Raw genomic sequence first — 19,538 nt, forward strand, 5'->3', positions numbered from 1 at the left:
TCAATGGACTAGTGGTCTTTAGCGTTTCATAGCGCTCCAGCATTTAAATCTACACTTCTTCGAGCTGCTCAAGCTCACGAGCATCGGATTTCGACGTGATCGAGCACAGGATCAAGAGACGTAATTTCCGGCATATAAAATCGACAAATTCGATCACGTCATCACTTTTTGAATGCTGATGTCACGTCTCGTGTCACGTTCACGCTCGGATCGCGCTCGTCCGGCCCGTAACCATGATGAGACTCTAATGGTTGCTGAGAGAGCCTGAAGGGAACCAGAGGCGGGATGCTCGCTTGGCATTCGACCCATCTCTCATTGGTGGCATCTCGCCGGTTCTGCGATTGGCAGACTCCTTGAGAGATCCGCTCCAGCCACTTGACTTCGCACCGAGCTCCGTCGTCAACCTCGAGACGACTACAACTGTCTGAGAAACCCGCACTCTCCTCGAAAGCGAGTGCGCCCTTTTCTGTTCTGCAGCAGATGATGTCGCATCTGGTTCCGTTCAGATTCATTGAGTTGTCCACTAAATATACAGGTTTCGACCGGTCAAGGAAATTGAGGAGTCGGCTGTCGACGATGTCTTGGGCATCCCGAGCAGAAACGAAGCGTCTGAGGATTTGAAGTGCGGGACGGCCGAATTTTACGTATACGGCGTTCACGTCGACATCGTCCTGAGACACCACTCGCAAAGATCCGTGTTCGAACGAATGACTAGGAGGACATTTCTGCAGAAGTAAGAAGACGGTATTCTTAGAAATGGTCGAAGTTCGCTGCAAGAGGTTGAGGATTTTTTTATCGGGAACGGCGGTTCCCCCGGGAAAAAAACCGACTAATGGTCATCAAAAGACAGAATTTCTGATCCACTCGATTGACGCGGACGGCTGCGAGTGGCGACTCAAAAAAGAAAAACTATCTGCATCTCCTCTCTAGCCTGATAGCTCGAGTTTTTTAAGCTTCCCCTCAAGCACATCAAAACCAGGCTCTAGGTCCGGGAAGCCTTCAGCGAAAACTCCGCTCACGAGCCGAGGGAAATCGCCATCGATTGCCGGAGACACTCCGTTTCCAGAATACTTACCACAAATTCGCCGGAGCGAACTCTCAGGTCAGCGGCACATTTCGATCTGCTGAACCACAGGATTTCGAGGACGAGCACGGCAGAGAGGAGTTTCGCCATTTATTCTATGTCCTTCCTTTATCTGGGGGAACCGGCAAAGGAAATTAATTAGAGCTCCTGATGTGTGCATTATTCTTGCTCCCTCCGACGCGAAGAAGGTAGGAAGACTCGCTTCGGATTTCTCCGATGCGAAATCTGAGATGCAGGACTCTTTTCGTAAGTCCCTTCGCGTAATGCACTTGAAAGCCTTAGAGCAACAAAGTAAATCTTTATGACATGCACGTAACGCTGAACGTCAACAGAAAGGTGCGACTCACAACATATGACTGAAGAGAAGAAGAGGATCAGACGTGAAGAACCTATCGACGTCGGCACGGCTTGTGAGGTTCTGGGAGGGACTAATATGTGAATGAACTTCTGTGGAAAGAGCAGAAGGGAGAGTGTAGGAGTCGAACCATCATCGGAGGTACAGAAGACGCGGGTACCGAAGATTGCGGCATCAACAGACCTCAACTTACTGCAGGTCATTCAACGGCTGAAACTTGTGCAGGCTCGGAGGTAAGTTTGCCAAGTTCTCGAGTAGAGTTTAACGATTTCATGGGTTCGCCGGTCTTCGACCTGACATCTTGTCGTGCTGCATCTATGCTGCGTAGATCACAGTGGTTTACTCACGACTTACGATGACGGTGGAATACCTCAATGCCGCGACATGTTGCCCCGTAAACACCCGTCACACGTCGTCCCGAGGTTGGATGTACTTGACCATTCATCGCCGGACACACTGATCTCATGGTGGTGACATTGATTCTGGTCTGGTTCAATCCGGTGCAGACAGAATAAACCGCAGAGAGCGCTCGTCGTTCGTCGATGAGAGAGGGAGAGGGGTAGTGATCAACGTCACTCGTGTACTGAGCATGCGGAGAACTCATGGAACTTCTCCCGCGGAATTCATGTCACTCTCCAACTTCGCAGTGGGTGCGAACGACGGAGAGGGATCGAAATGTATGCCATTGAACTGGAGAAGATGAAAAGTGATCCTTCCACGTGTTAGACACTGAGTGTTAGCCGACCGTCGCATCCCTCCACCTCCTTCACGTCTCAAAGTTTGCTCCCGACGGGACAACCTCCAACAATGCGTACAGCCACTCGGGACCTGCATTTGTGGGAGAAAGGGCTGTTCTAATTCCTTGATGCTAAGGAATAACGAAGTTGCCGCTTGGCTCACGAGGAGACACAAAAACCGCCTCTGAACAAATACGCTAATCAGAGAGAGTCGCTGTAGACTGTCCAACGTGGATTCGAATCATTGCAGTGACCAGTGACGCGAAGCCGGCATGGGGGAAAACTCCAGTGAGGTCACGTCCAATATGCACGCGTGGGAAACGATGCCCTCATACTGGCAATTGGCGCACGATATGATCGAAATCTTCAACAAATCGATCAACAGGTAGGATGTTGATGATGGCCCACTACAATCAGCCTCCCCTGAAACCAAGAGCGACATCGATACAGGAAGCCTCCGCCCAACTCGATGATTTTCCGATGATTCCCCATGAGCTCGTCTCGTCCTTCCAGGTATCAGGACGGAAGCTATCGCTTCCCGAGAGATATATCCGAAGATGTCAACTTCCTCCTCAACTTCTCCCGATTGGATCTTATACTACTGTTGGCCCTGGCTGTCGGCTTCACCATGTTGCGTACAATTCTCAGTAAGACCATTTTTGTGGTAAGTAATTATTTCTATCTCTTCCATCTGTGTTCCGTGGCGTGACTGTGATGCCGATAATGAGTTCGATCCATCTTACCCAAGTCACCTCTTTCACCGCGAATGTATTTTCAGCCCTTGGGTCGTCATCTGAAACTGACGGAAGAGAGCATTGCGAAGCTCCCCGAGAGCATTTGGAAACTACTGTACTACGGATTGATTGCCAGCTACGCTTTCAGGACGGTGATCAGCGGGGGTCACAATAGATTTTTTCAGAGCCCGAGTAGTGTGTGGGATGGTGAGTCCGGGATCCCCAGCCTGTCGCTTGGGCACCCAGCATATATATGGAGCAGAAACTCGCGACTTACTCGCGAATCGCGGTGGCTCATTGGAATTACCCTCAGGATCCTCGACGGATTTATCCTTGCTTGCCAGGTTGGACGGCCGAAGCGGCGATACCTTCCGATATCTACACGCTATACGTGATTCAGGGAGGATTCTACCTCCACGGACTCTATGCCCTCTTCTTCCAAGACGCTTGGCGGAAAGATTCCGTGATGATGGGGATCCATCACATGGTGACGATTTCCCTGATCTGGATCTCATTCGTTTGCCGGTTGGTCGAACTTCTCTGTCCACTGATGAGATTATATCCCAATGCGCATTCGACGTGCCTGCATGCGGAGAACAAATGATGCGGCCCATTCTGACTCCGATGGAAGTAAAAACAAAAACCCTCATCATCAGCGTGACTTTGCAGGTACCACAACATCGGAGCACTTGTCATGCTGTTCCATGATTTCTGCGATGTTGAATTGGAGTTTGCCAAAGTGAACGTTTACTTGAAAGTACGCAACGGCCAAACGCACAGACTCAACGACATTCTCGCAGCAGGCTCGTTCTTGGCGATGACAGTGACCTGGTTCGTCTGTCGACTGTATTATTTCCCCCTGAAGGTCCTGTACGCGTCGTCCACCGTGCTCCTCCGGCGAGGCTTCATCCCTGATTATACGTTGCTCAACAACACGATGTTGCTCGCGCTGACAGCGATGAACTTGTTCTGGTTCTCCCAGATGCTATTCCTGCTGTATAAGATCCTCACCGGAGAATTGCAGGAAGTTGACGATCTAAGAGAATACGATGTTGTGGAGAAGCTCGAAAGGTACAAGAAGGAAAAGAATATTAGGTGACGAGCTAGCTTTTCTGGGAATCATCGATCATACTAGGATTTGGATGAGCGATCGTGCCCCTTGTCACTGAAAGCTTCCGACGAAGTTTCCGTATGGGAGATCATGAATCGGCTTCTTACGCGAGCTACTGAGTACTAATACTGGATCTTCTCGATTGCAGAACTTCAGACAAGGTCACGACGAAGAAAATTGACTGAGCGCTTCTGATATTTTTTTAAAATGTTGGTATATCATTTTTATTTTGCAATACTCAACTAATTGTTACGTACGAGTTGTATATAATAAATCCTATGACTACCTGCCACAACGAATGAAGCCAGATTTTTCCTCTCCTTGCGACAAGATCGGAGGTCCGAAAAGCTCTGCTACCGAGCGCACAAAGTTTCTGGGCTCACTGACTAGTGGCTCGAACCACTACTTTTCCATCCGTGGACGACCGACTGCGATTGCTGTTTCGCCGAGGGTCGCCAACGAAGTATGAGTTTTCAGACCGTTCCAGCATCGTTTGCCTCGCGAAATCTCCGACAGTGTAGCTCTCGCTCGAGCCGAGGCTCCAGTTGGAAGGCGAATGATCGGCCAGCCCTAGTTGCCCGTGTGTCGAACGGCTCCTTGTTACCAATTTCGACGGGGTCATCGTTCGAAGCAGAGATGCCCCGACGAGAAATTCGGTATTTCAGTTCGTCTGTCCCTCCTCCTCGGGCTGACCGCCTCTCTCCCTTAACAGGGCAAATCGGAATGTGTTTCTGTGGTAGCAGGCGACAAGGTATCACCGAAGATGCCACGAAGCCGTGAAGATCGGCACAACTCATGGTTGTGTAGACGACTTCTGTCGGCTCATTCGAAAGCCATGCAGGCTTCAGAGCAACAGTCGATGATGTTACACACTGATGATCGATTCGACAGCCTCCTACAACTCGTGAAGGCTGAGGACACAGTAATACATATAATCGACGAACGATGCCAACTTGTTGCCTTGAGATTTGTGTTTCGACGATGAAGGATGGGGGAGGAGATGAAGGATGGGGGCCATCTTGATCATTGTCAGTATATCGACGAGAAAGCATCAGATACCAGCGAGGATTGAGAGCCCAGACCGCGCGATCACGCTTGACTGTCCAATCGAGTCCGACTGAAAATGGTGTATCCGATATTTTCTTTGTCGTCGAGGAGAGAGCGGACGATTCCCGCGAGTCTTCACTCCCCCGGATCCCTTTCCCTGAGATAACGGCGTAGCGTGATCATCCCTGATACTCGGCGGCAGTTATCTACAGTCATTGAAGCAAGAATATTCTATTCCTCCAAGCAATCTTTCGACAATGGGCGTGAGCAGGCCACTGTTTTGTCTGGTCCTGACTTTAGTGATTGCCCGCGCCAAATCTCGATGTGTCTCGTGTCCCCCTAGTTCAGAGACGACGTACAATGTCCACCTGATCCCTCATTCGCACATGGATTTGGGTTGGCTTAAGACCGTAGAGCAATATTACTATGGAACCAATGCTAAAGTCACTCCGGACGCTGTTCAATACATCTACGATTCGGTCCTGAAAGAGCTGTCCGCTGACGAGGAACGAAGGTGAGTTCGATCACCGTCTTGCTTGGAGCGAATATCTGCGCCAGAAATTCCGAATCTAGCTGCCTGCGGCTCGGTTTCATCCACAAAGTCGGTTCCCCTTAGGTCTCCACTCGCTACCTTCGCAGGCGAGCCAACATTCACATTCAGATCGGTTGGAGGAGCTGGCCGTGACATCTGCTGCCGTCGATCAATGATTCCCGGGGAGTCTGATTCCTGGCGACCTTCCCATTGGACGATCCATTCAAACAATCCTTTCCAGATTCATCTTCGTGGAAACTGGATTCTTCTCGATGTGGTGGGAGAAAAGACCCGAGAGCCGAGAGCTCTTCAGGGAGCTTCTGGAGAGAGGACAAATTGAGTTCATCAGCGGCGGTATCGTCATGAACGACGAGGCTTGTACTCAGTACGATAACATCATCGATCAGATGTCTTTCGGGCTCAACACATTGCAAGTAATGAGAAACTTAATGTGTACCTCCTCCGACCTTAGTTAAAATCTAGCTTGACTTCTTCCCACACTAACCGAGGGTGCGAGACCTATAGCGCAACGCTGCCTACCGGCGGCCGGGTCTTTCTCATCGTTAGCAGACCCTCAGTGTCTCTCATCGTCCTCCGCGGCGGTCGAAACTCCCACCTCCAATTGGCATTGCGTGTTCCAAGAGCTATTCCTATATCTTACAGCGCTTATTCGGCACATGCGGTGCCGTCGAGACCGGTTGGCAAATCGATCCTTTCGGCCACTCGAAGCAATACGCCTCGATTCTGAGAGAGATGGGCTTCAAACAGCTCTTCTTCGGTCGTATAGATTATCAAGAGAAGAAATTCAGGCAGGAGACTGCGAACATGGAATTCATATGGAAATTCGACGACCTCAAGAACATCACCGGTAAGCTCCCAGAATCCCGCATCCTGAATCCTGACGCCGGACATCCTTCGGGGAAGAAGGGGCGATGGACCTTATCCCTCTCTCGCCTTTCCTCAGCAGGAAACACTAATTGTTCTTCCGGGAATCCTCAGTATCTGTGACGCCGGATAATTACCGAGCCCCGCCAGGCTTCTGCTTCGATATCGGCTGTGACGATCCAGTCTTGGTGACCGACGTCGATTCGGAAGAGTATAACGTGAAGGAGCGAGCAGACATCTTTGTGAACTGGGTCCGGAATAACTCGAAATTCTACAGGTGATTCCGGATGAATCACAAGGGCGTCCTCGCCGGAATTTCTCTCTCGGCTTGCCTCCTTACTGAATGAGTCGACTCGCCTGACAGATCTTTCTTCTCAGGACGAACAATCTGCTGGTCACTATGGGCGAGGATTTCAATTATATGGACGCTCACAAATGGTTCTCGAACATGGACTCGCTAATCGAATACATCAACCGCAACAACTATACCGTTGAACGAGACGGCGAATACCTCGAGATGAACTTGATTTATTCTACGCCAACCTGCTATAGCCGAGCCAGTGCACATCAAAATTACTCTGTCAACAGAGCCGATTTCTTCCCTTACGCCTATCCAGATGAGCACTCTTTCTGGACCGGCTATTTCACGAGCAGACCCTCCTTCAAATACCTCGTGCGTTGGGCCACAGGGATCTACCGCGCGGCGTCTCAGATTTTATCTGAAATAGGTCAGCAATTGGGCACATAAACCCCCGAAAGTTCTCGGCGGAGTCTACCGAGCTCTATCATACAATGTATGATTTTTTGTTCCTATGCAGATGACCTCTTTCCTCTTTAAACTTATGCTTCCTTCCTCCAGGAGTACAAACCGGATACCTGGACTCTTTGCGACATTCTTTGGCCATAGCTCAGCACCATGACGCAATCACCGGCACAGCGAAGCAGTTCGTCAACGACAACTACGTGAAACTTCTGTCGGACGGTGTCCAAAGAGCGGTCAAAACCCTCGGTGCAGCACTCGGTTAGTTCGAGCTTCCCTATGACTTTCCGGAAAGATTTCCGACGGAGCCTGGCTTCAGCGAACTTTTAAATCTGAACCACAGGCAAACAGATTGAGTTCTGTCCCCAATTGAACGTTTCGCGGTGTCCGCTGACAGAAGACTTGCCACCAGAGGGGCTCCCGGTGGTGGTTTACAATCCCCTGGCCTTCAATATCTCTACCTTCTTGCGATTCCCCCTGAGAGATGCGAATGTGGAGGTCCATGACGAACTCGGTTCGATAATCAAGGCATCGGTGACGACAATATCGGATGCGGTATTCAATCTTGCCGAAAGACAGTCATCGACCAGGTGAGCCGGGCCCAATCAAATTCCGTTCAGAGCCTGAACTTGGCTGGAGCTGAACCCATCCGTTGTAAGGCCCGTGGGTCGAACGACGGGCGGACCGTATCACGAACACGGGAAAATCTCTCCGCCCTCGTCAGAGAAACTACCTCACATCTAATACGGCTATGGGCTCGCGACATTCCCTCTAATTGCTAGTAATGTCCTCGTTCGTGCTCGGGAAAATGGACATCTTTGCGAAGCGTGACACATTACAGATTCGAGCTCTGTATCCCCGTCACCATAGGCGCATTGAAGTTCCGTCATCTGAGGATCAGCCCAGCGAGATCTCGGAGGTCCCCTGGCCGATCGGCACAAAAGGTCCGGGATGGAACGTCCGTGGTGAAAGCTGGAGATGTTGAAGTCGGCATCGGTCATGGTGGGATCCAGTGGATCCGAGCGAAAGGTGATCTGTCTCAAGGGCTCGATTCTGGAAGAAGAATACAGATGGCAGATAGGCATAGAACTCGCCACGGCTTTGACCGCGAGAAGGTCTTCCCGCACAGATGGAGTCTAATCATATCCCTCCATCCCGGAATCAAGCAGGAAAGCTCACGAAGATCGGGCAGACTTTCGGGTACTACCAGAGTACTTGTTCCAATGGATCGCGTGCGTCTGGAGCGTACGTTTTCCGGCCGGATGGACCGAAAATCGCTGTCGTCCTGAGAGGGGAGAAGCAAGTTAACAGCGACGACTTCGTCGAGATTCGACAGACTTTCTCAGACAATGTCTACCAGAACACGCGGGTTTACTCCTCGAAGGCATATGTTGAGGCCGACTGGATCGTCGGGCCCATAAATGTGAGTCGCCTCGAATACGCACAGCTAGGGAATCCTGATCTCGACTGTTTACGGCGTAGGATGAAGATTATGATTTCGTATGAGATTTCAGGTCTCCGATAACATAGGAAAAGAATTCGTCATGACAATCCGAACCGACGTAGTTTCCAACGTCACTTTCTTCACTGATTCTAATGGTCGGGATGTGATCGAGCGAGTGCGAGACTTTCGAGAGAACTGGAACTCAAAGCTCAGCGAGCCCGTGTCTGGAAATTACTATCCCATAACATCGAGAATCAACATCAACGATGGGTGAGCCACTTCGCACCGGCTTGACGATCAGATTCTCTCACACGTACTGGGGGATGCTGAAGTTGTCGATCGATTCAGGGATCATCATGTGACGTTCCTCACCGATCGAGCCCGAGGCGGCACAAGTCTACAATCGGGCTCGATAGAGCTCATGCTCCATCGCAGATGTTTGTGTGACGATCGCTTCGGTGTGAACGAAGCCTTGAACGAGTCCGGCGTTGACGGCAGAGGTCTGCAAGTCAGAGGGACCTTCCGAGTTTTCTTCGGTGACGCTCCATCACGTGCCGAGGACCTTCAGATGACCCCGCCGTTCGTGTTCTTCACTGAAGAAAGGTTCTCCGGCGTAGGTCTTTTGAATGTAGGTCCTGTTGAGGGGAAGATTCATATCGTGACCTTCTCCTGTCTCGACGACCGAGATTATCTCTTGAGGATCGAGAACATCAGTGGAGAATCGGTGCGCTTGGACTTCCCGGAGTTCATAACCCAACGCTACCTCCGCATAAGAGAAATGGACTTGGCAGGGCTATCCGCCATAGCAGCGATTGAAGACACTGTGGAAATAATGAGTCATGAGATCAAGACTTTCCTCGTCACGTTATAGAGTAACGGACTCGGCCTTTCTTCCGGGAATAGGGAAGAGTATATGCCAGTGTCTTCTACTCGAATAGGTGACAGTTCCTTTGAGACCTGGAGCCAACCTGTGTGTAATCGGAAGCGGAATCGAATGATCCATCGATTGATTAAAAAGCCCCTATTCTATGTTCTCTTCCAACCCTGAACTCAAGTAGCGTCGTGCCACGACTCGGGGCGCCGAGTGCTCCACGGACGGACCGAGTGATTTGCTGAGAAATCGCCTCTGACCAAAAGGGATATATCTTATTTCCTATCTATTATCAATTATGAATGATAACGGGTTATATGCATCAATAAAAGCATGAGCTTGAGCGCTACTCAATTGCAATCGGTCCCTGGGTGCTCGAGGTCTTCTCTCGGGCGCTATTCATTCCATCTCTCTGGACTCACATAGCCGAAAGATTTTGATAGGGGACTCCAAGCATGCAGACCGTTTTTTTCGAAATGGCTCCAAGTTTTAGAGCGACACGGGCCCAACACCTATTCTGTGTGAATCACGATCGCCAAATCCGCAGAAGCTCTGATCCGTAACATACCCAGGGAGGGGATCAATGCCCGCGAATGCCCCCGCCTCAGCCCAGGACTGCGCCGCAGACCGCAGCCGCGAGGGATTCGGTTTCGCCGGGAACGGAGTGTAGGGTACATGGGCAAGCTGCCCGACTTCATCAATCTAATGGTTTCCGGCGGAAGCCTCAGCGAGCAGGACTGCCCCCTGAAATACCCTTGGAAAAATGGAATCGATCGACGCTCCGAATCCCTGGCAGGTCGCTCTCTTCGTACTTCGTGAATGGATAAATCACACGCGAGGTGTATGTGAAAATTGTTTGAATTTATTCAATTCATTTCGTTTTGAGGTCGACACACACTCAGATAGAATCAAAAGGTCACTGACTCCATGCTGCTTGATACGTGATAAGCTCGAGACTCAAAAGATAGGCCGAAATAGGATTCGCAAATTGCTAAATATGCATGATGAGAGGGAAAAGAGATAAGAGTAGGATAATAATTGACTGAACCGTCCGGCAACGTTGTCAGGAATAATTCGAAGAACAATATCAATGTAATAATCATGATCCTCTTATTCATACTCATCAATATCATCATCATCATCATCGTCATCTTCATCTCCCGTTCTCATCGTCGGTGATGAAGTTGGCCGCTGGGGTTAGCGACCTCATTATGCTCGAATCGACTTGGATCAAAGATTGTCTCTCGTTGATTCCCGGAGTTTAGGAGACCTCTATCGTGAAGCTACCGAACCCGTAGGAAGCAGAACCAAGAAGCGCTTCAGACTCGGAGATTGAGTCCGACAGGCGACAAAATCGTCAAGGTTGAGATCAATCGTTGGTCGGTCGTCTCGCAAGGAACAAGTGTAGTTACCCTGTGGTCGAGCTTCACCCCGTCGGCTCTCGAATGTCGGAAAAAAATTGTCTCTTTCTGTGAATTTTTCGACCGTGTGAAGATTTTGTAGAACCGGAACCGAATCCAGGTTTGACTACTAGCAATCAAGAGCGACTACAATATATCGATACATTTATATATATGGCACATACATAAAACTAGATCGGGAGAGAGGGGAAGACGCGGAGTGATGAGGGCGACGAAACCGCTTGCCGCGGAGAATCATACACCCGCGCCGATAGATGTCCCGCGGTGACCGCTTAACGGCCCGTCTCGAGCTCGGGGACGTGATCCGATCCACTCGTAAGTCGGTTCGTCAGGAGACACGGGATGAGTCGCGAAAAAACTTGTGTCAGCTCCTCTGACATCACTCGCAAAGGTTCCCCTTGACTAAGAACTTAGCAAAGAATCAAAACGAACTAAAAATATATATATATAATATAGAAACAAGCTACGAAAGTTCCACATACAGAAGGATTCTGCTGCAGGTTGGAAATTTCTGTATTGCCGCCATGCACAACAAGGCGTTGCCGCTCTTCAGCCGCTAAGCCAGCCAGACGATGTTCGGAGAGTAGTACTTGAATGAAGACCTAGCTGAGGATATCGATTCTTCTCTTTCTTCTCTCTCAATTCTGTAGAATATATTAATCTTCATAATAATCATCATCATCGGTCATGACAATCATCATCACGACCCGTGTCATCTGGTATTCGCTACTGGTAGAAGAAGTATTATTATGTATAATGACGACCCAGCTTCAAAGGCCTGGTCCAATGTGATATCCTTAAATTATATCATGTTGAATATTATCCGCAATATCAATAATTGTAATATAATAATAATCATCATCATCGTAATAATCAGTAGGAGTAGTAAGATCTCTAATATTAGGAATTAGGATAGTAATGGTGAGGTTGGAGTGGGTCATGGTGCTCCGCTGGAAAATCGGGAAGTTCAGCGATTTAGGGAAAACATGGAGGAGTTTCGCAAAAGTCCTCTTCGTCAATGCTCAGAAATTTTTGGAAAGGTTGGGAGGTGGGGAAACTTTCAATTATCCAATCCTTTACGCCGGCTCCGTTTCAGTACAGCATTATTCATCATAAACATTAATCGTTTACCGACGAATCCGTTTGATTTCCTCCGGCGTCCGTCTCTCGGATCGATGGATAGCTTTCAGAGGATATCTCTTATGAGAGAGGATCAAACGACAACTGAATCGACAGAGCTACCCAGTCTGCTTGTTCCTCGGATGGTTGGTTGAAAAGTGAGAATCGATGAGAAATATTGTGAACAAAAATGTACATTTTACAAAAAACACTATCGACAAGAAGAAGAATCAACGCCGACAGGTCCGAACTCCGTCGAGCTCAACGAAATTCTCGGAACGCGTCGAACCTGTCCCGTACTTTTTTTTGGGATTTCCGTGGAGTTTTCCGAAGGCATCTCCGATCGAGCGCGTACTTCAAGCCGCCTCGACCGCGAATCCTGATCCGAATCCTAATTGAGTTTCTTTTCCAGCTCACGGCGTAAATGTATTGCAATAACAATAAGCGTGGAAATTACATCATTGGTACAGTCAATAATATTCTTCTTGTTGCTCATTCACTTCTTCTTCTGTCACTTGGAAATATCGTTGAGTGTTTGTCGGAATAAAGACAGCCTTTCAAGAGCACGTCCTTCGAGTGAGTCGCTGAGAGCGGCTCACGAATAGCTCCATATCTCAGCTCAATACAGAAGTTTCAAAAAGAGGGCGAAGGATTGCACTAATAAGTCATCTATTGTTCTTCTCAATGGTCACCAGAATCTCAAAATCTTATGATCGTTCTAGTTGTATGTCGGTTGGTTGCTTTGCATGGATCAATGTATGCATTTCTCGTATCATCATCAATATCGGCCTCATATCAGTGGTGTAATAAGCACAAGGCATGGTTTTCACCTACGCCATCTGTAGATTTCTCCTCGCTTGTCTCTGACATTAGAATCTTCGTCATCATTATTGTGTTTTTATAAATGTTTAGACACTGTAATAATAAGACAATAATCGTAATTAATGATTATAGTTGTAATAATAAGAATAAAGGCACCCTTGGGGAATGTATCAACACATCTAGTTCATCATCATCGTTCGCTTCGCATTCCATCATCCTCCATCGATAAATCGGCCGACCAGTTCGCAATCGCAAGATTTGTCGCTGGGGCTCATCCCCATCCGCCGAGTGTGTTGCGACTTCAACGCGAGAATCGTCGTTTGCCATTGTTTGAGCAAAGGAATTTCTTTTTGTTTCCTCGGCCTTTCCGTTTGCTCGGCACCGATTGCTTGCGAAGTCTTCTTGAACCAACCAACGATCTCAGGCAGTTGATGATGAATGTGATTGGCCCGACATACGGTCGGTGCCGTTTCGCCTATTCTCGAGTGAATAAGTCATTCGAGGATCTTGTTGGGCATTTTTAAGATCACCATTGAAATTGCATGCCTTCGACTCCCTGGCGCCTCGACCGACAGGCATTCGGAGTGCTCGGAAGGTCCACAAATTGAGATCGAGTCCTATTCTCTCAAAGTCTCAAGGATTGGAGGTGTGTAGGTGTAATTATCACCGGTTTTGTATGAGGGTGTGTGTATGTTTTTTCCCTGTTGTCTGTCGTGCTCTCTCTTCTCGAAAACCTATCCTTCGTCAGGGGGTGGGAACGATGATTTGATCACCGCCAGAATTGGGCCTTGTGTGCCGTCGGAGTTCATTCCGAGAGATGGATTCGTTGCGACTTATTGGTTGATATAGGTAGGTGAATGAAGACGGGGCAAGACTGCTTTCGCCGACGCCTTCCTCTCCTGAGTTTATGATGTTACCCGAGATATGGTACATCAAATATGACAAAAGGCTACGGTCTACAAGTACGCTACGGAGAGTTCAAAACGTTGCTTCTGTGACTCTTCGCTCAGGGATTTGAGTCGGCGGCCGAACTCGCGGAGCTCACTGGATTATGTCACTCAAGGTTGTTAGTATCGTTACGGCGGCTTTTTCTCAAAGCCGAGCCTTCTCGTCCTCGGCGAGCGAGACGCTTGGAAACTTCGTCGGCACATGTAGCTCGCCGAAGACTGACCTCCCGAGTCTTCCCGTATATTAGCCTAGTGTGGAACCCATCTAGTCCACACATTCAGAACGTCAAGATATACCTGAGCTGTGATACGAAAGAGATTGAGAACACTCAAGGAGACTGTTGACGTTCGTCTCGTACCATGGCATAACGCGCTTCACCCCCGTGAGTTCTTTCTCCGAAAACGTCAATCCCACTCTCTTCGCCGGCCAGCGCGGAATAGCCGTCACGTACCAAGTCAGTCTGTCGGCAAAATTTCCTTCCTTTTTGGGTACGCATTCCGTTCCGGACTTTGTCTCGCGTTGAGCTCGAAGGAATGACGCGCTCATTGTGATCATTGAACCCTTTGAGATTGTTCACGACACCCCTTCTTGTGTTCGTGGTTCATAGCGCTAATTTGTTATGTTGCGAAACCGAGAGCGGATCACCCGATGAATTCGACGGTGGCTTCAATTCATTCGGCCCGATCCGGAATTCTGACGATTCGTGTCACGCTTTTTTGTATATACCTTATTCACACCATATTCGATATCAAACGGTCACCAGGCTGTCTGAAGCCGCGGCTTGTCGAATCAAAAAGTCTACTGCTGGAGAGGTCAATGTGAGGACAATTAGAGGAGGATAATCCGAGGAGCAACAGAAATCGAGGGAGACTCTGAACTAAACGAAACTACACCAACAACAGGTTCGGTCAAGGGGGAACACTGGCTGGGTTCCACTGTATCGCCGTACGCGGGCGCCCACCTCTCGCGGGATAAGTTGTGTCAGCCCGGGAATCGACCCTTACAAATCGTTGCATCGAGTTTCCGGATGGTTAAAGAGTCCCTCTAGTCTGAACTCGAACCGATCCGGAAAGGTATACGTTCACTTTTTGTGTGTTGGCGGTATCATATGAATAACTGGTGTCTCGTATCACCATCCATTTGCTAGAACTCATCTACCGACATCACCATTCCAGAGTAGTTATGAACGAGAAAAAATCGGGGAGATTTGTGACAATATTAATACTATAACGGCTTTGTGATGAGCAAGAGAGATCGAGAGAGAGAGAGAGACAGGTACAGAGTATTCGATCGGCCGGCGGTCATCCACGAGACAGACGATCGAAAATTGAGAATAATTGTTCGATAACAGTCTCACCGCCGATCATTGGTAGAACTCAGGGATCATCTTCTATCTATCTCTCCCGTAATCTTGCGGTCGCTTGTGTTCGTCTCCCTGTCTCTTCGGTAGAGGTATATTATTGCCTGAACTTTGTCAATCGTTAGAAACATTACCTTTTTTCTAGTTATAGGTCAATGAATTGGGTCTCTCAATCATAACCCCTCGAGAGAAGAATAGTAGAATTTCCCGGGCCGTTGAAACAATGTCTACGAATCAAAATAGACGCTACAATCACTTTCGGAAGATATCGCTCGATACCGAACGATAATCGTCATGCGTTGTCATCCTTGTTGGAACGTTGGCTTTTTGACCGATCAAATTTGTTGATGTCAAAGAACTTCCCATCGGATTCGCTTCCTCCCTCTGACTCAGAAAAAGAATAGAATCATCGCTTCCTCTTCCTCGCTATCGTTCTGTAAGTGGCTCATTGTCAGTCTCTACCCCAGTAGGATTGATGTCTACGAAGTCCGGTATAAATAAGGTATATAACAATCGCCTGCCTGGTAGTTGTGTTTAGGTATTCCCGGTTTTCGCTGTTGTTCGTCCACACTCCATGCGCCTTGTGTTCTCCTATTCGCTGGGAACTCGATTCGGGTGGTTGAGGCAAAATACCTCCTAATATACATAGATTCTTCCTGTATATAAATGTGTATGTTTCCATGTCGTCTGTTTGCGTGGGTGTGCTTGGATGCATGGATTCAGAACATTTCCGGAAACCTTTCCAGAGGAAAATCATCGCTTTCGACGAGTCGTAGGTCGAACGTGCGCGGAGCTGGGACGAGCCGAAACAGATCGAGCATCTGTTTTCTTTTCGGTCACCAAAGGTGGAATAGCACCGCAGGACAGCGACCACTCTGTGAGTCGCTCGATCGCCGTGCGAAGAACCGTCCTTTTCCCTAGCCTGGAGTCACTGTGTCTCGTAACATGTGGTGACTTCTCCCTTTTCCCCTAGAAAAATACAAGGTGAGGGTTCTCCGATACCGTTGAATCCGCTCGTGGCACGTTCTCTCCTCTCGTACGCCATCCCTATCGCAGATGAACGAGGAGTTAACGCGATCTGGATCAAGTCGAATGATCTCACGGGATATCGGCAGGTTCTAATTACGGAGCCCCCCTCCCTGCAAATCCATGTAATACGGCCGGTCGATAATCCAAGAGGTCTCATGGTACTAATAATGGTAGTATGTGGATTAATCTGAATGCATAGCTTAGGTATTTCCAACGACTAGAAGTAGGTTGTTGTAATAGTCATGTATAATGGTGTGTTGATTACTTTGTTTAAATATGCTCAAGTCCGCCGCATCGGAAGTTGTAGTACTACATACATACAAAGGGTACGCTACGTACTGCTCGAGAGTGGAATCATCGAACGGAACGGTCTAAGTTGAGAGTGCGCAGACCCTCGGCTTCTCCGGTGCGACGGCCATGAACACGAAAATCCCTGAACAGTTGGATCTTGGGTAGAGGAGCAGTTTAAGAGCTCCTGCCAACATTCTTATTCTCCCGCTAACACTTCAATCGTTGTTGATGTTGTTCTCGCTGTCGATGATGTTGACTTCGCTTCCTTTTCACCTCGTTGCTGCCAGCGCCGACAACGAGGTGGACGGCTTCGACGACGCGGTGGCGGTCGGAGTTACGGCCGGCGATGTTGACGCTGATGGAGAAGGATATGTTGGATCATCCATTCACTGCCTATGTCTATTCGTATTCTTCATTGCACGCGTGAGGGTTATAGCCGTTGTTTGCACGTGAGTTCATCTCTGGCCTTTTCAGCGTTTGACTTCATCTGGCTGACTCACTGAAGACTCACTTTCAAAATAGTACCATTCGCAATATCACCGGGTCGTTGTGTAGAAATAGAGCGGTCTTGTGCAATCGATCTCCACGATGTCGACGAGCTAGCCCTCGACGCGTACAACATGAACAGAGCTGGTTTCTCATCTTCATCCGCCTCCGCGCGGCTTCGGAGCCAAGATCGACCAGACGAATAGATGGCGAAACAGACGACGGAGTCACAGTAACGGAATGTCCAAATGGTTGATGTTCCCAGGCGGCGGGAACTGAAGTCGGTCTAGTTGGGATTGTATCCTGTTTTTCCTCTCTCCATTGCGGGTCATCGATCGTATGGTCCTCCGAGACTCTTTGGAATTCGTCGCATCGAGTAAGTCTCATCCTCCGTCACTTGTTTATATCACTTGAATAGTAGCACTCAATTGTTGAATGGTATAGGCAACACATTGATCATCATCTCCCTGAACGACTAAAATATTCTCAGCCCTTGCGCCTTCCGGCCATCACGGGGCCTGCAAGTTCTGTAGCACCATGAGAGGTATGTGGTAATATTTGCATAAGGGTCGGACACATTTGCCCTTTGCCGCATCCCGGCACACCGCTACACGACCATCAGTCACCTCGACGAAATCTGAAATTACACGCCACTCCGTTAGGCTCGGCTCACTTGAGAGGAAGGGGACGACAGCCTCACGAGATACATATGTTCGTTCGAGTTGACACTCATCCGTGCGAATATTCGCTCCGGAGGCTCCCGCTTCTCGGGACCGGCACGTATGTAGATACTCACCGTCACAGAGATGAACGTAACGGCATTGAGGCCGCTTGCATTGGCCTGACTTAAAATCTCGGCAGACTGGCAGGGTGTCCAGTAACTGTAAAACACGATTGCGGATATCAGTTGCTGAGATGTGCGTCGAGTCGAAGAGCGTAGGCGGCGTTCATGCGCTCCGATGCTCTCAATGAGTGATGTACTGCAGAAGGCAGCCTCAATTTCTGAGCTGATTGATTAGACGCAAGCGAGCCAACATTGCTTCGTATAAAATTTCAGACGGGCAGGCGAGCGGGTGCTTCGGCGCTGATTTTTTTTCTGACTGGCGGACGGGCTGGTGGTTTGGGGAGATGGGGCAGTAGGAGTAGTAGTACGGTCTACTCAAAACGGACAACCCTTTACCATTTAAAGCTGCGACGATGCTAAAGCTGAACGAGTGCGGAAACCGAACGGGCCGGACGTCGGAATCGGGCAGCAGGCAGCATCCCTTAGATCTACGAAAACCTATACACGTCCCCAGGGTACCGGAGATCTAAGGACGAAACGGCATGCATAAATTAGAGAGAAAATTCTACTGTCTACGAACATAGAGAGTTGTGTCAGATTGTTTCGACCATTCCTCTCAGAACGTTGTGAATTTTCGTCAGCGCGTGTCGCTGCTCCTTCTCGACCGAAGTCGAGACGGAATATTTGTAAAGTTATTGGTGTTCGTCGAAGAAAGAGCAATACTAATCCATGGTGATGGGTTCGACTGACAGGTCTGATCGTATATCCGAGGAGGGCAGTATGCAATGTGTTTGATAGACCGACTGTTTTCTTCTCATTACGTAATTCGCCAAGTATGGTACTGTGTAAGGACAGTGGAGCCTCTGTTGTAATGAATGATGACGACGCATGTTCATCGGATGATGCGGAATGGAAACGAATTGAGTTAACGCATCCATAACAAAGACTCTATGTTTGAAGGAATCATTCGCTCCCATTCGACGTCTCTATCTACTTGTCGTCTCTCAGCCGTCAAGATGACAATTTGTCTGGCGTGGGATTATCTACGGACGGTTTTTCTTCGTCTCTAAAAGGGAAACAATTCAACACGGTCATAGACTCCGTTCAAGAATACCTGTCCGTTACTATCACAGTAATTCACATCATGGAGATGCTGGATTGAAGCGGCTATGTTGCTCTGCAGATTGGGCTGGGTACCCAACGAGCTTCCAATGGGAACTAAGGTATGGTCAGTGGATTCGATGGGTCGGAGAGGTGATTCGATATTTGTACGTAGGGTTGCGTAGGCATGGGTTGTGGGTGGGTTCAGAGGTTTCGTAGGTGGGTGGAGGAAAAGGTCGGTGCATTAAGTGATGAGGGAAAGACAAGGCCAAGGAGTTCCATGGAAGAGGAAGCGCCGAGACGAAAAATTCGTTAGTTTCTTTCAAAATCCAACCGGGGTGATTCAGTGTTCGCCATCGGGGCTCACTATCCCGACTGCGAATTCCCCGCGTGATCCTTTCTCAATATCAAATTTCCGGGAATGAAAACAGTGCAACCTTCTTAACCGGCCAGTACGGCGAGCTGCAGTGATCGCTACACTGATTCCAAGGAGATCATGATGCCGTAAAAGCTGTTTTGATCCAGTTCATCGGCCCGAAAATCCGCATCGAGACCAATTCGGTCCGAGCTGATCGAGCGTTATCCATAGATGCGCGAGTTTTCAGCAAGAGATGAAA

The 19,538-nt window shown here is 48.8% G+C and overlaps 4 protein-coding genes across 4 annotated transcripts in view; 2 read left to right on the top strand and 2 right to left on the bottom strand.

Moving 5' to 3' along the window:
* Positions 1-121: 121 nt before the first annotated feature.
* Positions 122-1,196, bottom strand: LOC100908848 (uncharacterized). Its single transcript, XM_003746843.2, has 2 exons — positions 1,076-1,196; positions 122-725 (listed from the first exon to the last, which is right to left on the bottom strand). Exons 1-2 carry the CDS (start codon positions 1,172-1,174, stop codon positions 162-164), a joined length of 663 nt encoding a protein of 220 aa, XP_003746891.1. The 5' UTR covers positions 1,175-1,196; the 3' UTR covers positions 122-161.
* Positions 1,197-1,420: 224 nt separating this feature from the next.
* LOC100902608 (ceramide synthase 1) lies at positions 1,421-4,325 on the top strand. Its single transcript, XM_003746806.2, has 7 exons — positions 1,421-1,672; positions 2,427-2,561; positions 2,690-2,840; positions 2,955-3,117; positions 3,255-3,435; positions 3,580-3,981; positions 4,170-4,325. The coding sequence occupies exons 2-7, from the start codon at positions 2,449-2,451 to the stop codon at positions 4,204-4,206; spliced, it is 1,047 nt and encodes a 348-aa protein (XP_003746854.1). The 5' UTR covers positions 1,421-1,672; positions 2,427-2,448; the 3' UTR covers positions 4,207-4,325.
* A 1,000-nt stretch (positions 4,326-5,325) lies between these two features.
* On the top strand, positions 5,326-9,560 carry LOC100908990 (lysosomal alpha-mannosidase-like). The gene is made up of 11 exons (XM_029112460.1): positions 5,326-5,582; positions 5,842-6,034; positions 6,264-6,468; positions 6,600-6,762; positions 6,864-7,213; positions 7,348-7,506; positions 7,589-7,835; positions 8,087-8,274; positions 8,415-8,668; positions 8,760-8,959; positions 9,038-9,560. Exons 1-11 carry the CDS (start codon positions 5,326-5,328, stop codon positions 9,558-9,560), a joined length of 2,739 nt encoding a protein of 912 aa, XP_028968293.1.
* An 8,322-nt stretch (positions 9,561-17,882) lies between these two features.
* Positions 17,883-19,538, bottom strand: part of mbl (splicing regulator muscleblind) — an 80,611-nt gene continuing 78,955 nt past the window's right edge. The window contains exon 7 of the mRNA XM_018640842.1: positions 17,883-17,917. Within this exon, the coding sequence (XP_018496358.1) occupies positions 17,883-17,917 (35 nt within the window). The remainder of the gene's footprint in view (positions 17,918-19,538) is intronic.

This window comes from Galendromus occidentalis, unplaced genomic scaffold, assembly GCF_000255335.2.
Source record: "Galendromus occidentalis unplaced genomic scaffold, Mocc_1.1 scf7180000077504, whole genome shotgun sequence".
Lineage (NCBI taxonomy): Eukaryota > Metazoa > Arthropoda > Arachnida > Mesostigmata > Phytoseiidae > Galendromus > Galendromus occidentalis.

Coding starts and splice junctions, on each gene's coding strand:
- LOC100908990 (XM_029112460.1), top strand. CDS start 5,326: ATGGGCGTGAGCAGGCCACTGTTTTGTCTGGTCCTGACTTTAGTGATT. Junction 6,035..6,263: donor TCGGGCTCAACACATTGCAA/GTAATGAGAAAC, acceptor TATATCTTACAG/CGCTTATTCGGCACATGCGG. Junction 8,669..8,759: donor GGATCGTCGGGCCCATAAAT/GTGAGTCGCCTC, acceptor ATGAGATTTCAG/GTCTCCGATAACATAGGAAA.
- LOC100908848 (XM_003746843.2), bottom strand. CDS start 1,174: ATGGCGAAACTCCTCTCTGCCGTGCTCGTCCTCGAAATCCTGTGGTTC. Junction 726..1,075: donor TTCGCTCCGGCGAATTTGTG/GTAAGTATTCTG, acceptor TTACTTCTGCAG/AAATGTCCTCCTAGTCATTC.
- LOC100902608 (XM_003746806.2), top strand. CDS start 2,449: ATGGGGGAAAACTCCAGTGAGGTCACGTCCAATATGCACGCGTGGGAA. Junction 3,118..3,254: donor CCCGAGTAGTGTGTGGGATG/GTGAGTCCGGGA, acceptor CTTGCTTGCCAG/GTTGGACGGCCGAAGCGGCG. Junction 3,436..3,579: donor TGGATCTCATTCGTTTGCCG/GTTGGTCGAACT, acceptor GTGACTTTGCAG/GTACCACAACATCGGAGCAC.